A 15714-nucleotide genomic window follows, 5' to 3' on the forward strand; every position below is an offset into this window, starting at 1 on the left:
GGAAAAACTCCCTTTTAACAGGAAGAAAACTCCAGCAGAACCAGGCTCAGGGAGGGGCAGTCTTCTGCTGGGACTGGTTAGGGCTGAGGGGAGAGAATCAGGAAAAAGACATGCTGTGGAAGAGAGCAGAGATCAGTCACTAATGATTAAATGCAGAGTGGTGCATACAAAGCAAAAAGAGAAAGAAACAGTGCATCATGGCATCATGGCTATAGCAGCATAACTAAGGGATGGTTCAGGGTCACCTGATCCAGCCCTAACTATAAGCTTTAGCAAAAAGGAAAGTTTTAAGCCTAATCTTAAAAGACATGCTAACATGTTAGCATCGGGATCCAGATCGGATCACCACTAAAATTTAATGACTTGTTCCTCTTGTCATTTCCAACCACTCCACAAAATTTCATCAAAATCCGTACAAAACGTTTTGAGTTATCCTGCTGACAAACAGAAGCAAATTTGTGTTGCAAATTTTTACCTCCTTGGCGGAGGTAAAAATTCAGAGAATCTGGAGAACTTTCTACATTTAAGCGACAAGGCCGAAAAAACCCACATTGAATGCCCGTGACCTTCAATCCCTCAGGCAGCACTGCATTAAAAAACTGACATCATTGTGTAAAGGATCTTACCACGTGGGCTCAGGAACATTTCAGAAAACCATTGTCAGTTAACACAGTTCACCACTACATCTACAAGTGCAAGTTAAAACTCTACCATGCAAAGTGAAAGTCATACATCAACAACATCCAGAAATGCCGCTGCCTTCTCTGGACCCAAACTCATTTGAAATGGACAGATGCAAAGTGGAAAAGTGTGCTGTGGTCTGATGAGTCCACATTTCAAATTGTTTTTGGAAATCATGGCCGTCGTGTCCTCCGGACAAAAGAGGAAAAAGACCATCCAGATTGTTACCAGCACAAAGTTCAACAGCCAGCATCTGTGATGGTATGGGGGTGTGTTAGTGCCCATGGCATGGACAACTTACACAGCTGTGATGGCACCATCAATGCTGAAAGGTACATCCAGGTTTTGGAGCAACACATGCTGCCATCCAAGCAACGTCTTTTTCAGGGACGTCCCTGCTTCTTTCAGAAGACGATGCCAAGCCACATTCTGCACGTGTTACAACAGCGTGGCTTCAGAGTAAAAGAGTGTGGATACTAGACCGGCCTGCCTGCAGTCCAGACCTGTCGCCCATTGAAAATGTGTGGCGCATTATCAAGCGCAAAATATGACAACGGAGACCCCGGACTGTTGAACAGCTGAAGTCGTACATCAAGCAAGAATGGGAAGAATTCCACCTACAAAGCTTCAACAATTAGTGTCCTCAGTTCCCAAATGCTTATTGAGTGTTGTTAGAAGGAAAGGTGATGTAACACAGTGGTAAACATACCACTGTCCCAGCTTTTTTGAAATGTGTTGCAGGCATCCATTTCAAAATGAGCAAATATTTGCACAAAAACAATAAAGTTTATCAGTTTGAACATTAAATATCTTGTCTTTGTGGTGTATTCAATTGAATATATGTTGAAGAGGATTTGCAAATCATTGTATTCTGTTTTCATTTATATGTTACACAACGTCCCAACTTCATTGGAATTGTTGTATCTGAATGAACTTGTTACCATGAAAAATGAATTTGCACTTCACTTGGTAGTTAGTATGCAGTAGATTTTAGTGTTAAATTAACACTGCAGGAAGTACATATGGTCCTATTCAAAATACTGTCAAATCAACACTGCCATTTTGTTAAATCCAGTCTTTAATAGTGTTAAATCAACTCTGTGGTGTTAAATCAGCACTCTGTGAGTGATTTGACAGGACTTGATTTGATGTCCTGTCAAATCAATTCTGTCATTAGTGTTAAATCATTTATCATACTGATAGATCAACTCTATTGTGGTATTAAAACAACCTTGTTATCATGTTAAATTAAGTCTGTCATAGTGTCAAATCAGCAAAGTCATAGTGTTAAATCAATCTGACCATTACAAATAGAGTTATTACATCCTGTTTGTTACTGGTTTAATGGACTTATATGCAGCTGCTGCAGTGTTAATTTAACACTGCAAAATTTAGTGTGTAAATATGACTCTATATGATAAAACCCAAGGATGTACCCCCTTGATTGGGAGTCAGTTTGTGCTGTTAGTGCCACATCACTAGAAATGTGCTTGAAAGAAAGAAATATGATCCAGAAATGAAAAGAACTTCAGCCTGTTAATAATGCAACCATGGCCAAAACTTAAAATAAAATACAATCCAACCTATAATCTATATGCTACACATGATTATAGTGTGACATCAGAGAAACGGCAGAGGGTGACAAGCTAGAAGAACAAGCTGTCTACTCCTCCAGGAAACCCACAGTCACAGCTACAGTGGGTTGTCCTACCACAGTGTACCTTCCACGGGCTGAAACATTAACCTTTGGCCTGGAGACCTTCTCAGCTGCTTGTTTTTTCAGTTGTCTGCAACAGTGAGACAACCAGATTCATCAGAAACAGGAGAGAGACGACACACACAGACAACAGGCAGCCAGGTGGCAGGTGCCAAATGTTTTTTTTTTTGGTTCAAAATGCTGCTGCCAGACTTTTGACAGGAAGCAGAAAGTTTGACCACATTAAACCTATTCTGGCATCTCTTCACTGGTTTCTTGTCCCTGTGAGATCAGATTTTAAGGTTCTGTTACTAACCTACAAAATTGTTCATGGACTGGCACCTCCCTATCTAGCTGACCTCCTTAAACCCTACATATGGCCCGGGCTCTGTGTTCTCAGGGTACAGAACTACTTTGTGTCCGTAGGGTGAATAAAAAGTCTGTGGGTCACAGAACTTTCTCTTATCGTGCCCCTGTTCTGTGGAATGATCTCCCTGCATCAATAAAACAGTCACATTCTGTGGAGACTTTCAAGTCCAGACTTAGGACGCACTTATTTTCCCTTTAGTATGGCTAGCATACTGGGATAGTATGTTACTATGCTTTCTACCCTTTTAAATTAATTTTATTATTAAACAGAGCGGGCCGCAGCCTCAACGTCATCTAAAGACTGGATCAGGTCCAGTTAAACGGAATGGCTGGACATAAATGCAGGACACGACACCAGAGCTCTGTGTGTAAAAACAGTTTACTGAAGTAGTAAACAGGGTCCTGTACCCAAAATGCAGTCCAGCAAGAGCAAAAGTACATGGAACATGTTAAAACTCAAGGATGTAATACAGGCAGGTGGTCAAAATACACAAGAGGCAAGCAGGTCAAAATACACAAAAACAGAGCTGGAGAGAAAGTACAGGACGCAGCAATCTGGCGAGGGAGCAGGGCAAGATTGGGAGATTAGGAGCAGGTGTGTGTGGAATGCACCAGAATAAGGGTATGGCCAGAGAGGGGGAGATGCCCACCACCAAGAAACAGGAGAGACAGACAAGAGAGAGAGGGACAGATAAACCCAAGTTGGAAAAACCCCAACAAGAGAGTAAGTCGATAGAGAAACAACAGAAACCTGGCAAAACTATAAAAACAAAACCAGGCAAAAACTCACATCCTGACAGTACCACCCCCCAAAACAAAAAAAAAAGGGTCCAGATGGCCCAGGAGCAGCAGGATTGGCAACATGAAAGTCACAGATGAGATCGGGGTCCAGGATGAAGTGGGAGGGAATTCACGACTGCTCCTTTGGCAAACTCCAGGTGGGCGGCCATGTGCCTTTTACTAAGGAGTGGCTTCCGTCTGGCCACTCTACCATACAGGCCTGATTGGTGGATTGCTGCAGAGATGGTTGTCCTTCTGGAAGGTTCTCCTCTCTCTCCAGAAGAATGCTGGAGCTCTGACAGAGTGACCATCGGGTTCTAGGTCACCTCCCTGACTAAGGCCCTTCTCCCCCGATCGCTCAGTTTACATGGGCAACCAGCTCTAGGGAGAGTCCTGGTGGATCCAAACTTCTTCCATTTATAAATGATGGAGGTCACTGTGCACATTTGGATGTTCAAAGCAGCAGAACTGTTTCTGTACCCTTCCCCAGATTTCTGCCTCGAGACAATCCTGTCTGAAAGGTCTAGAGACAATTCCTTTGACTTCATGTTTGTGCTCTGACATGCACTGTCAACTGTGGGACCTTATATATAGACAGGTGTGTGTCTTTCCAAATCATGTCCAATCAACTGAATTTACCCCAAGTGGACTCCAACTAAGCTGTAGAAACATCTCAAGGATCATCAGTGGAAACAGGATGCACCTGACCTCAATTTTGAGCTTCTGCTGTGACATCTGCTGTATGTGTGAAAAGCGGCCAACATACTGAGTCACACTTCACAAACAGAATTTTCAGTTTTGCAAATGCTTTTTTTTTTCCACAAATGGAAAAAATTACATATTTCCGAAATACACATCTATTTGTAAAAACCAACACAAAAGTTCCAAATCAGAAATTTGTGTTTGTGGATCACAAAAGATGAGTGCAAATCAAGGACTATTTGTAGATCACCCTCTGTGCATTTGCAAGTATTAACCCTGTGAATAAGTATCTTTTCACTTAAAAAAGTAAAGGTTTGCATGTACATGCTGTCTTTTAAAATGAGGTGGGCTTCATAGATAATTGGCAAAGCTTCTGGGGAAAACCTGGTCTTGTTAGGAGAGACGGCATCCATCCCACTTTGGATGGAGTAGCTCTCATTTCTAGAAATCTGGCCAATTTTCTTAAATCCTCCAAACCGTGACTATCCAGGGTTGGGACCAGGAAGCAGAGTTGTAGTCTTACACACCTCTCTGCAGCTTCTCTCCCCCTGCCATCCCCTCATTACCCCATCCCCGTAGAGACGGTGCCTGCTCGCAGACTACCAATAACCAGCAAAAATCTATTTAAGCATAAAAATTCAAAAAGAAAAAATAATATAGCACCTTCAACTGCACCACAGACTAAAACAGTTAAATGTGGTCTATTAAACATTAGGTCTCTCTCTTCTAAGTCCCTGTTGGTCAATGATATAATAATTGATCAACATATTGATTTATTCTGCCTAACAGAAACCTGGTTACAGCAGGATGAATATGTTAGTTTAAATGAGTCAACACCCCCGAGTCACACTAACTGTCAGAATGCTCGTAGCACGGGCCGGGGCGGAGGATTAACAGCAATCTTCCATTCCAGCTTATTAATTAATCAAAAACCCAGACAGAGCTTTAATTCATTTGAAAGCTTGTCTCTTAGTCTTGTCCATCCAAATTGGAAGTCCCAAAAACCAGTTTTATTTGTTATTATCTATCGTCCACCTGGTCGTTACTGTGAGTTTCTCTGTGAATTTTCAGACCTTTTGTCTGACTTAGTGCTTAGCTCAGATAAGATAATTATAGTGGGCGATTTTAACATCCACACAGATGCTGAGAATGACAGCCTCAACACTGCATTTAATCTATTATTAGACTCTATTGGCTTTGCTCAAAAAGTAAATGAGTCCACCCACCACTTTAATCATATCTTAGATCTTGTTCTGACTTATGGTATGGAAATAGAAGACTTAACAGTATTCCCTGAAAACTCCCTTCTGTCTGATCATTTCTTAATAACATTTACATTTACTCTGATGGACTACCCAGCAGTGGGGAATAAGTTTCATTACACTAGAAGTCTTTCAGAAAGCGCTGTAACTAGGTTTAAGGATATGATTCCTTCTTTATGTTCTCTAATGCCATATACCAACACAGTGCAGAGTAGCTACCTAAACTCTGTAAGGGAGATAGAGTATCTCGTCAATAGTTTTACATCCTCATTGAAGACAACTTTGGATGCTGTAGCTCCTCTGAAAAAGAGAGCTTTAAATCAGAAGTGCCTGACTCCGTGGTATAACTCACAAACTCGTAGCAGATAAAGCAGATAACCCGTAAGTTGGAGAGGAAATGGCGTCTCACTAATTTAGAAGATCTTCACTTAGCCTGGAAAAAGAGTCTGTTGCTCTATAAAAAAGCCCTCCGTAAAGCTAGGACATCTTTCTACTCATCACTAATTGAAGAAAATAAGAACAACCCCAGGTTTCTTTTCAGCACTGTAGCCAGGCTGACAAAGAGTCAGAGCTCTATTGAGCTGAGTATTCTATTAACTTTAACTAGTAATGACTTCATGACTTTCTTTGCTAACAAAATTTTAACTATTAGAGAAAAAATTACTCATAACCATCCCAAAGACGTATCGTTATCTTTGGCTGCTTTCAGTGATGCCGGTATTTGGTTAGACTCTTTCTCTCCGATTGTTCTGTCTGAGTTATTTTCATTAGTTACTTCATCCAAACCATCAACATGTTTATTAGACCCCATTCCTACCAGGCTGCTCAAGGAAGCCCTACCATTATTTAATGCTTCGATCTTAAATATGATCAATCTATCTTTGTTAGTTGGCTATGTACCACAGGCTTTTAAGGTGGCAGTAATTAAACCATTACTTAAAAAGCCATCACTTGACCCAGCTATCTTAGCTAATTATAGGCCAATCTCCAACCTTCCTTTTCTCTCAAAAATTCTTGAAAGGGTAGTTGTAAAACAGCTAACTGATCATCTGCAGAGGAATGGTCTATTTGAAGAGTTTCAGTCAGGTTTTAGAATTCATCATAGTACAGAAACAGCATTAGTGAAGGTTACAAATGATCTTCTTATGGCCTCGGACAGTGGACTCATCTCTGTGCTTGTTCTGTTAGACCTCAGTGCTGCTTTTGATACTGTTGACCATAAAATTTTATTACAGAGATTAGAGCATGCCATAGGTATTAAAGGCACTGCGCTGCGGTGGTTTGAATCATATTTGTCTAATAGATTACAATTTGTTCATGTAAATGGGGAATCTTCTTCACAGACTAAAGTTAATTATGGAGTTCCACAAGGTTCTGTGCTAGGACCAATTTTATTCACTTTATACATGCTTCCCTTAGGCAGTACTATTAGACGGTATTGCTTAAATTTTCATTGTTACGCAGATGATACCCAGCTTTATCTATCCATGAAGCCAGAGGACACACACCAATTAGCTAAACTGCAGGATTGTCTTACAGACATAAAGACATGGATGACCTCTAATTTCCTGCTTTTAAACTCAGATAAAACTGAAGTTATTGTACTTGGCCCCACAAATCTTAGAAACATGGTGTCTAACCAGATCCTTACTCTGGATGGCATTACCCTGACCTCTAGTAATACTGTGAGAAATCTTGGAGTCATTTTTGATCAGGATATGTCATTCAAAGCGCATATTAAACAAATATGTAGGACTGCTTTTTTGCATTTACGCAATATCTCTAAAATCAGAAAGGTCTTGTCTCAGAGTGATGCTGAAAAACTAATTCATGCATTTATTTCCTCTAGGCTGGACTATTGTAATTCGTTATTATCAGGTTGTCCTAAAAGTTCCCTAAAAAGCCTTCAGTTAATTCAAAATGCTGCAGCTAGAGTACTGACGGGGACTAGAAGGAGAGAGCATATCTCACCCATATTGGCCTCTCTTCATTGGCTTCCTATTAATTCTAGAATAGAATTTAAGATTCTTCTTCTTACTTATAAGGTTTTGAATAATCAGGTCCCATCTTATCTTAGGGACCTCGTAGTACCATATCACCCCAATAGAGCGCTTCGCTCTCAGACTGCAGGCTTACTTGTAGTTCCTAGGGTTTGTAAGAGTAGAATGGGAGGCAGAGCCTTCAGCTTTCAGGCTCCTCTCCTGTGGAACCAGCTCCCAATTCAGATCAGGGAGACAGACACCCTCTCTACTTTTAAGATTAGGCTTAAAACTTTCCTTTTTGCTAAAGCTTATAGTTAGGGCTGGATCAGGTGACCCTGAACCATCCCTTAGTTATGCTGCTATAGACGTAGACTGCTGGGGGGTTCCCATGATGCACTGTTTCTTTCTCTTTTTGCTCTGTATGCACTCTGCATTTAATCATTAGTGATCGATCTCTGCTCCCCTCCACAGCATGTCTTTTTCCTGGTTCTCTCCCTCAGCCCCAACCAGTCCCAGCAGAAGACTGCCCCTCCCTGAGCCTGGTTCTGCTGGAGGTTTCTTCCTGTTAAAAGGGAGTTTTTCCTTCCCACTGTAGCCAAGTGCTTGCTCACAGGGGGTCGTTTTGACATAATTATTGTATGGCCTTGCCTTACAATATAAAGCGCCTTGGGGCAACTGTTTGTTGTGATTTGGCGCTATATAAAAAAATTGATTGATTGAATTGATTGATTTTAAAGCAGACAAACTGTCCCAAAATGCATTGCAGCAATGCACTGTGGGAGTTTTGGATTTGTTTTTTATTATTGTTATTGTAGTACATGCTAGTTTAGGAGTGTTGTTAATGTTATAGAAATGTTAGTGGACTGAAAGTTAGCGGAACTAAATTTCATGGAAGCTAATTAAGCCGCTGATGGTTTTAAAATTAGATGAAAAGATAATCCGCTAACGAAAATTTAGCTTTGCTAATTAGTAGTTAGCAGATTAGCGGAACTGTGCCCACCACTGCTCATCAATGCAAGTAATACTCCTCATTTTACTCTCTCTCTCAGTGAGGGGTCGTCCACTGCATGGTGGCGCCCACATCCAAATCTGAGGCCGCTCATGTGGGTGGGCATCTGGAATATGTTTTCACTCAGCAAGGATGACCAACTTCAACTGCTGTTGAGGGAGCTTGGAAAACTCAGAGACCTGAAAGTGGCCAGATCTCTATGAGTGGATGCACCTACTTTTTGTGTGGTCGTTCCAACAGTTGGCATATGGAAGGAGTGGTAGTTGCTGTGATAAACCAACTCCTTTCAATAGTATCAGATGTTACCCCTGTCAGTGAGTGTGTTATGAGACAGACTCAGTCATTCACTGGGTGTTGTGCCTGTTGTCTCTGTCTATGCTCCGACTGCGATGAGTGATGTCTCTGTGAGGAAGACCTATGAGGGACACCTTCACTCTGTGATTGACAACTGCCTCAGAGGTGAAATGTCATGGGTGATTTTAATGCAACTACTGGCTCTGATGAGGACTGCAAGTCAGGGGCTCAGAGTTGCTAGATCCTGGTTTCAATGTCCAGATGTACACCGCTGGAACCACGGAATTCTAATACAGGCAGCGTTGCCAAAAACCTGTTGTGGCTTCCCTGAAGATTCAGATGGAGTCTCACAGGGTTACTGCCTGTTCAGTGCCGCAGGTTAAATCTAGTGAAACTTCAAGACTATTTGTCAGGAATGTGCATGCAGTCTGGCTGGAGGACTTGCAGGCATGGACACAGATGGTGATCCAGATAGCCTGTGGGAGTTCTTCCGCAACCAGCCTCTGAAAGATGCAGAGGACTGCATTGTATTGTCCATATGAGAAGGTGTTTCATTTCCATTTTCATTTCAATATCATCCAGAGGAGCAGTAGTGCAAGGCTGGATGGGAATGTTAGGATGTACAGGAAGCTGAGAAAATGGGCAGCGATGGCCCTGAGAATGGACAACAAGGTATTTGTTAGAGCAGGGGTGGCCAAGTTTGGTCCTCGAGAGCCACCTTCCTGATACTCTTAGTTGTCTCCCTGCTCCAACACACCTGAATCCAATGAAAGACTCGTTAGCAGACTTTTAATGAGCCTTTCATTGGATTCAGGTGTGTTGGAGCAGAGAGAGAACTAAGAGTGTCAGGAAGGTGGCTCTCGAGGACCGAACTTGGCCACCCCTGTGTTAGAGGAATTTGTGATTATGTGACATGCCATCTGTGGTCTAACAACCCTCGACCTGCTTACAGAGGAATTAAAGCAGTTTGTTCCTCCAGACCTACCCCTCGCCCCACATTTGTTGTCCCAGTTGAGAATGGAAAGGGTGACTGTATGGACTGTAACAACTATAGGGGTATCACATTGCTCTCTGTGCTCAGCAAGGTGCTTGCAAGGCTCATTCTCAATAGGATTCATTTTCGACTACTGGCTGCTCAGGGACCAGAGCGGTCTGGCTTCACACCCAAGAAGTCAGCTGTTGACTGCATTTTAGCCCTGCGGGTACTCATAGAACACAAGTGTGAGTACCAGCAGTGCTTCTTTGCCTATGTTGATTTTCATAAAGCATTTGATTCAGCTGATTGGACTGCTCTCTGGGACATCCTAAGGATTTGTGTGATCCCCGAGAAGCTGCTGGATATCATAGCCAGTCTATACATAGATACTGTGAGTGCTGTGTGGAGTGGAGGCAGAGAGTCTGAGTTTTTCCCAGTAAAAATTGGTCTTCGTCAAGGGTGTGTTCTGGCTCCTGCACTATTCAGTGCTTGCAAGGAAGGGTGCTGGGTAGGATTATGGAAACCAGTGACTTGGGTGCTTTTGTTGGCAAGGAAAGGATTACTAATGTTGACTTTGCGGATGATGCTTTGATCTTTGCAGAGTCAATGGATTCTCTGATTGCAGCAGTTGAGAAGCAGAATGAGGAATCAGAGTGTCTGGGTTTGAGACTGTCCTGGATGAAGACTAAGACTCAGGCTTTTAAACAACTTCCTGGACTCAGCCAAGTGTATCTGTATGTGGTGAAGACGTTGAACTTGTAGAGACATTCACTTATCTCTGCAGTGACATACATGTCTCTGGGTCCTCGGCCTTTGAGATTGAAAGGCACCTGGGAAGAGTTTACAGAGTCATGAGGTCACTGGACACAGATGTTTGGCAATGCCGATATCTTTGCATGTCAACAAAGGTCCAAGTCTTTAGGGTCCAAAAGAAGGGTTCTGCAGCACCATCAAGTGCCCAACATAATTTTGCATTTTTCACGAACTCCTTTCATAACAGACTGACGCCAATCAAAATTAAGTTGGGCAGTCATTGCTGCATTGAGATATTTCAACTTTAAAGTTCATTTTAAAGTCCAATTTTGTCCCTCAGGACATGGACACGATGAGAGACCCGAATAAAAAAAAAAAAACCTTTGGTATTGGCACCTACAATTTTATCATTTTTTCTATCTGCTCATCAAAACTATTGGGGGGGTAGTTGCTGCTGGAGCCTATCCCAGCAGTCACAGGGCATGAGGTGGGGTACACCCTGGACAGGACGCCAGTCTGTCGCAGGGCCACATATAGACAAACAAACACATTCACACCTACAGACAATTTAAAGTTTCCAATTCACCTAATGTGCATGTCTGGATGTTGGAGGAAGCCGGAGCACCCGGAGGGAACCCACGCAAACACGGAGAGAACATGCAAACTCTACACAGAAAGACCGCAGGTGGGAATCGATCCTATGACTTTCTTAATGTGAGACAACAGTGCTAACCACTAAGCCAATGTGCTGCCAAACAATCAATCAATCAATCAATCAATTTTTTTTTAAATATAGCGCCAAATCACAACATACAGTTGCCCCAAGGCGCTTTATATTGTAAGGCAAGGCCATACAATAATTATGTAAAACCCCAACGGTCAAAACGACCCCCTGTGAGCAAGCACTTGGCTACAGTGGGAAGGAAAAACTCCCTTTTAACAGGAAGAAACCTCCAGCAGAACCAGGCTCAGGGAGGGGCAGTCTTCTGCTGGGACTGGTTGGGGCTGAGGGAGAGAACCAGGAAAAAGACATGCTGTGGAGGGGAGCAGAGATCGATCACTAATGATTAAATGCAGAGTGGTGCATACAGAGCAAAAAGAGAAAGAAACAGTGCATCATGGGAACCCCCCAGCAGTCTACGTCTATAGCAGCATAACTAAGGGATGGTTCAGGGTCACCTGATCCAGCCCTAACTATAAGCTTTAGCAAAAAGGAAAGTTTTAAGCCTAATCTTAAAAGTAGAGAGGGTGTCTGTCTCCCTGATCTGAATTGGGAGCTGGTTCCACAGGAGAGGAGCCTGAAAGCTGAAGGCTCTGCCTCCCATTCTACTCTTACAAACCCTAGGAACTACAAGTAAGCCTGCAGTCTGAGAGCGAAGCGCTCTATTGGGGTGATATGGTACTACAAGGTCCCTAAGATAAGATGGGACCTGATTATTCCATACCTTATAAGTAAGAAGAAGAATTTTAAATTCTATTCTAGAATTAACAGGAAGCCAATGAAGAGAGGCCAATATGGGTGAGATATGCTCTCTCCTTCTAGTCCCCGCCAGTACTCTAGCTGCAGCATTTTGAATTAACTGAAGGCTTTTTAGGGAACTTTTAGGACAACCTGATAATAATGAATTACAATAGTCCAGCCTAGAGGAAATAAATGCATGAATTAATTTTTCAGCATCACTCTGAGACAAGACCTTTCTAATTTTAGAGATATTGCGTAAATGCAAAAAAGCAGTCCTACATATTTGTTTAATATGCGCTTTGAATGACATATCCTGATCAAAAATGACTCCAAGATTTCTCACAGTATTACTAGAGGTCAGGGTAATGCCATCCAGAGTAAGGATCTGGTTAGACACCATGTTTCTAAGATTTGTGGGGCCAAGTACAATAACTTCAGTTTTATCTGAGTTTAAAAGCAGGAAATTAGAGGTCATCCATGTCTTTATGTCTGTAAGACAATCCTGCAGTTTAGCTAATTGGTGTGTGTCCTCTGGCTTCATGGATAGGTAAAGCTGGGTATCATCTGCGTAACAATAAAAATTTAAGCAATACCGTCTAATAATACTGCCTAAGGGAAGCATGTATAAAGTGAATAAAATTGGTCCTAGCACAGAACCTTGTGGAACTCCATAATTAACTTTAGTCTGTGAAGAAGATTCCCCATTTACATGAACAAATTGTAATCTATTAGACAAATATGATTCAAACCACCGCAGCGCAGTGCCTTTAATACCTATGGCATGCTCTAATCTCTGTAATAAAATTTTATGGTCAACAGTATCAAAAGCAGCACTGAGGTCTAACAGAACAAGCACAGAGATGAGTCCACTGTCCGAGGCCATAAGAAGATCATTTGTAACGTTCACTAATGCTGTTTCTGTACTATGATGAATTCTAAAACCTGACTGAAACTCTTCAAATAGACCATTCCTCTGCAGATGATCAGTTAGCTGTTTTACAACTACCCTTTCAAGAATTTCTGAGAGAAAAGGAAGGTTGGAGATTGGCCTATAATTAGCTAAGATAGCTGGGTCAAGTGATGGCTTTTTAAGTAATGGTTTAATTACTGCCACCTTAAAAGCCTGTGGTACATAGCCAACTAACAAAGATAGATTGATCATATTTAAGATCGAAGCATGAAATAATGGTAGGGCTTCCTTGAGCAGCCTGGTAGGAATGGGGTCTAATAAACATGTTGATGGTTTGGATGAAGTAACTAATGAAAATAACTCAGACAGAACAATCGGAGAGAAAGAGTCTAACCAAATACCGGCATCACTGAAAGCAGCCAAAGATAACGATACGTCTTTGGGATGGTTATGAGTAATTTTTTTCTCTAATAGTTAAAATTGTGTTAGCAAAGAAAGTCATGAAGTCATTACTAGTTAAAGTTAATGGAATACTCAGCTCACTGTAGCCAATACCCTGGCTACAGTGCTGAAAAGAAACCTGGGGTTGTTCTTATTTTCTTCAATTAGTGATGAGTAGAAAGATGTCCTAGCTTTACGGAGGGCTTTTTTATAGAGCAACAGACTCTTTTTCCAGGCTAAGTGAAGATCTTCTAAATTAGTGAGACGCCATTTCCTCTCCAACTTACGGGTTTTCTGCTTTAAGCTACGAGTTTGTGAGTTATACCACGGAGTCAGGCACTTCTGATTTAAAGCTCTCTTTTTCAGAGGAGCTACAGCATCCAAAGTTGTCTTCAATGAGGATGTAAAACTATTGACGAGATACTCTATCTCACTTACAGAGTTTAGGTAGCTACTCTGCACTGTGTTGGTATATGGCATTAGAGAACATAAAGAAGGAATCATATCCTTAAACCTAGTTACAGCGCTTTCTGAAAGACTTCTAGTGTAATGAAACGTATTCCCCACTGCTGGGTAGTCCATCAGAGTAAATGTAAATGTTATTAAGAAATGATCAGACAGAAGGGAGTTTTCAGGGAATACTGTTAAGTCTTCTATTTCCATACCATAAGTCAGAACAAGGTCTAAGATATGATTAAAGTGGTGGGTGGACTCATTTACATTTTGAGCAAAGCCAATAGAGTCTAATAATAGATTAAATGCAGTGTTGAGGCTGTCATTCTCAGCATCTGTGTGGATGTTAAAATCGCCCACTATAATTATCTTATCTGAGCTAAGCACTAAGTCAGACAAAAGGTCTGAAAATTCACAGAGAAACTCACAGTAACGACCAGGAGGACGATAGATAACAACAAATAAAACTGTTTTTTGGGACTTCCAATTTGGATGGACAAGACTAAGAGTCAAGCTTTCAAATGAATTAAAGCTCTGTCTGGGTTTTTGATTAATTAATAAGCTGGAATGGAAGATTGCTGCTAATCCTCCGCCTCGGCCCGTGCTACGAGCATTCTGACAGTTAATGTGACTCGGGGGTGTTGACTCATTTAAACTAACATATTCATCCTGCTGTAACCAGGTTTCTGTAAGGCAGAATAAATCAATATGTTGATCAATTATTATATCATTTACTAACAGGGACTTAGAAGAGAGAGACCTAATGTTTAATAGACCACATTTAACTGTTTTAGTCTGTGGTGCAGTTGAAGGTGCTATATTATTTTTTCTTTTTGAATTTTTATGCTTAAATAGATTTTTGCTGGTTATTGGTGGTCTGGGAGCAGGCACCGTCTCTACGGGGATGGGGTAATGAGGGGATGGCAGGGGGAGAGAAGCTGCAGAGAGGTGTGTAAGACTACAACTCTGCTTCCTGGTCCCAACCCTGGATAGTCACATAACAAACACATAAATAAATAAATGAAGAAAAATCTGGCAAATCTGAATCATAAATCACCCTCTAGTAGTAATCTGCCTGAATCTTAAAAAAAAGGGGGGGGGGGGGGGCAGTTCATTACCTCTGACAATTTGCGGCATCAAAATAAAATGTTTTATCTTAAATAAAGGTTTGTCTTTTTTTGCTAATTTGTCCTGTAAATTCTGTTACTCCTGTTGCCTTTGTTATTTTGTCAACTATGTTACATGAGATTTTTGTGTCATAAATGTTGGGGAAATTGCAATAAAAAATATGGGTAACATTTCTAGAGAAGGAAATCTAGGAAGTGAATAAATCTAAATTCAGTGTAATGTGGATTTATTTTGAGAGAAGAGAGCAGATCAGCAGCAAGCAAAAAAAAAAAGTGACTCGTAGAAAACCATTTGTGATTGTTTAATGATTCATGCAGTTTATTTTCCACAACACACTGAACACTCCAAACACAAATGTGACACGTAACAGAGAGGACGTCAGAGATCTTCCACCAGGGTTTTCATGTTGCTGGTGGCCTCCTTCTGGTCACTGAGCTCTTTTTGAGTTCATCTTCTGTAACACTCTCAGCTCCTCCTGATGCCTTTGTACCATCATGTCTCTCTCCTCTCTGACTTGAACCAGCTGCTTCTGGTATTTCTTGATGGAGACCTTACCTGCACTGATGGTCCATCTCAAGTGCCTGCTAGGCGGCGCTCATCTCCACTTTCTTGGATGTGCCACTTTTTCTTCTCTGTCATGTATTTTTCATTGAGGAGTTCGTACTGGTGGCGAAAAACAGCACAACTCTCTTTAAGTTTTTGGAAGTCTTCCTTGAGGTTCTTGTTTGATTCCTCCTTGATTTTTAGTTCTGCAATTACTCGAGCAGCAAAGTGGTTCAGAGACATGAGTTTGTTGGTGTCAGGCTCCACACCAGC

General features: G+C 41.6%; 1 protein-coding gene across 2 annotated transcripts in view; it reads right to left on the reverse strand.

The window, feature by feature from the left end:
* The window catches only part of loxl3b (lysyl oxidase-like 3b), an 84384-nt gene that overhangs the window by 45796 nt on the left and 22874 nt on the right, over positions 1-15714 (reverse strand). The window contains exon 5 of one of the 2 annotated variants that reach the window (XM_034160023.1): positions 2403-2468. The exons of the other annotated variant lie outside the window; for it this stretch is intronic. Within the exon in view, the coding sequence (XP_034015914.1) occupies positions 2403-2468 (66 nt within the window). The remainder of the gene's footprint in view (positions 1-2402; positions 2469-15714) is intronic. 2 annotated transcript variants of the gene reach the window in all.

The sequence above is a fragment of the Thalassophryne amazonica genome, chromosome 19 (assembly GCF_902500255.1).
Source record: "Thalassophryne amazonica chromosome 19, fThaAma1.1, whole genome shotgun sequence".
NCBI classification, from domain to species: domain Eukaryota; kingdom Metazoa; phylum Chordata; class Actinopteri; order Batrachoidiformes; family Batrachoididae; genus Thalassophryne; species Thalassophryne amazonica.